The sequence below is a fragment of the Limulus polyphemus genome, unplaced genomic scaffold (genome assembly GCF_000517525.1).
Source record: "Limulus polyphemus unplaced genomic scaffold, Limulus_polyphemus-2.1.2 Scaffold3118, whole genome shotgun sequence".
In the NCBI taxonomy this organism is placed as follows: Eukaryota; Metazoa; Arthropoda; class Merostomata; order Xiphosura; family Limulidae; genus Limulus; species Limulus polyphemus.
Window position 1 is genome coordinate 105,694 of NW_013668728.1, and position 1,028 is coordinate 106,721.

The following is a 1,028-nucleotide window of genomic DNA, read 5'->3' on the forward strand; positions in this document are numbered from 1 at the left end:
CAACACACATCTTCCTACTGATATCATCTTACTACAACAATTATTAACAACATTAAAGTAGTAACAACACACATCTTCCTACTGATATCATCTTACTACAACAACTATTAACAACATTAAAGTAGTAACAACACACATCTTCCTACTGATATCATCTTACTACAACAACTATTAACAACATTAAAGTAGTAACAACACACATCTTCCTACTGATATCATCTTACTACAACTATTAACAACATTAAAGTAGTAACACCACACACATCTTCCTACTGATATCATCTTACTACAACAACATTAAAGTAGTAACAACACACACAAAAGTAGACATATTATTGAGAAACTAAACTCCCTATTTACACATAACATAAATGTAACAATAAAGTATATTTAGCTCATGCTGTTAAACTTGGTACCTTCAAATGGTCGTTCCAGTTCTTTTAATAGAAAAAGCAGCTTGCTCTGAATTTGGTAAGCACGGGCTTCCCACTCCCCAGATTTCCTGACAAAAGAAAAGCAATAGTTATTATATGTACTAGTATATCCTGTCGCAATAGTTATTATATGTACTAGTATATCCTGTCGCAATAGTTATTATATGTACTAGTATATCCTGTCGCAATAGTTATTATATGTACTAGTATATCCTGTCGCGATAGTTATTATATGTACTAGTATATCCTGTCACAATAGTTATTATATGTACTAGTATATCCTGTCGCAATAGTTATTATATGTACTAGTATATCCTGTTGCAATAGTTATTATATGTACTAGTATATCCTGTCGCAATAGTTATTATATGTACTAGTATATCCTGTCACAATAGTTATTATATGTACTAGTATATCCTGTCACAATAGTTATTATATGTACTAGTATATCCTGTCGCAATAGTTATTATATGTACTAGTATATCCTGTCGCAATAGTTATTATATGTACTAGTATATCCCGTCGCAATAGTTATTTTATGTACTAGTATATCCCGTCGCAATAGTTATTTTATGTACTAGTATATCCCGTCGC

General features: G+C 30.9%; 1 protein-coding gene across 4 annotated transcripts in view; it reads right to left on the bottom strand.

Moving 5' to 3' along the window:
• LOC106468697 (TBC1 domain family member 2B-like) overlaps positions 1-1,028 on the bottom strand; it is a 38,977-nt gene that overhangs the window by 10,045 nt on the left and 27,904 nt on the right. For all 4 annotated transcript variants that reach the window (XM_022397058.1, XM_022397057.1, XM_013929135.2 and 1 more), the window contains exon 10: positions 417-502. In XM_022397058.1, coding sequence (XP_022252766.1) covers positions 417-502 — 86 coding nt within the window. The remainder of the gene's footprint in view (positions 1-416; positions 503-1,028) is intronic.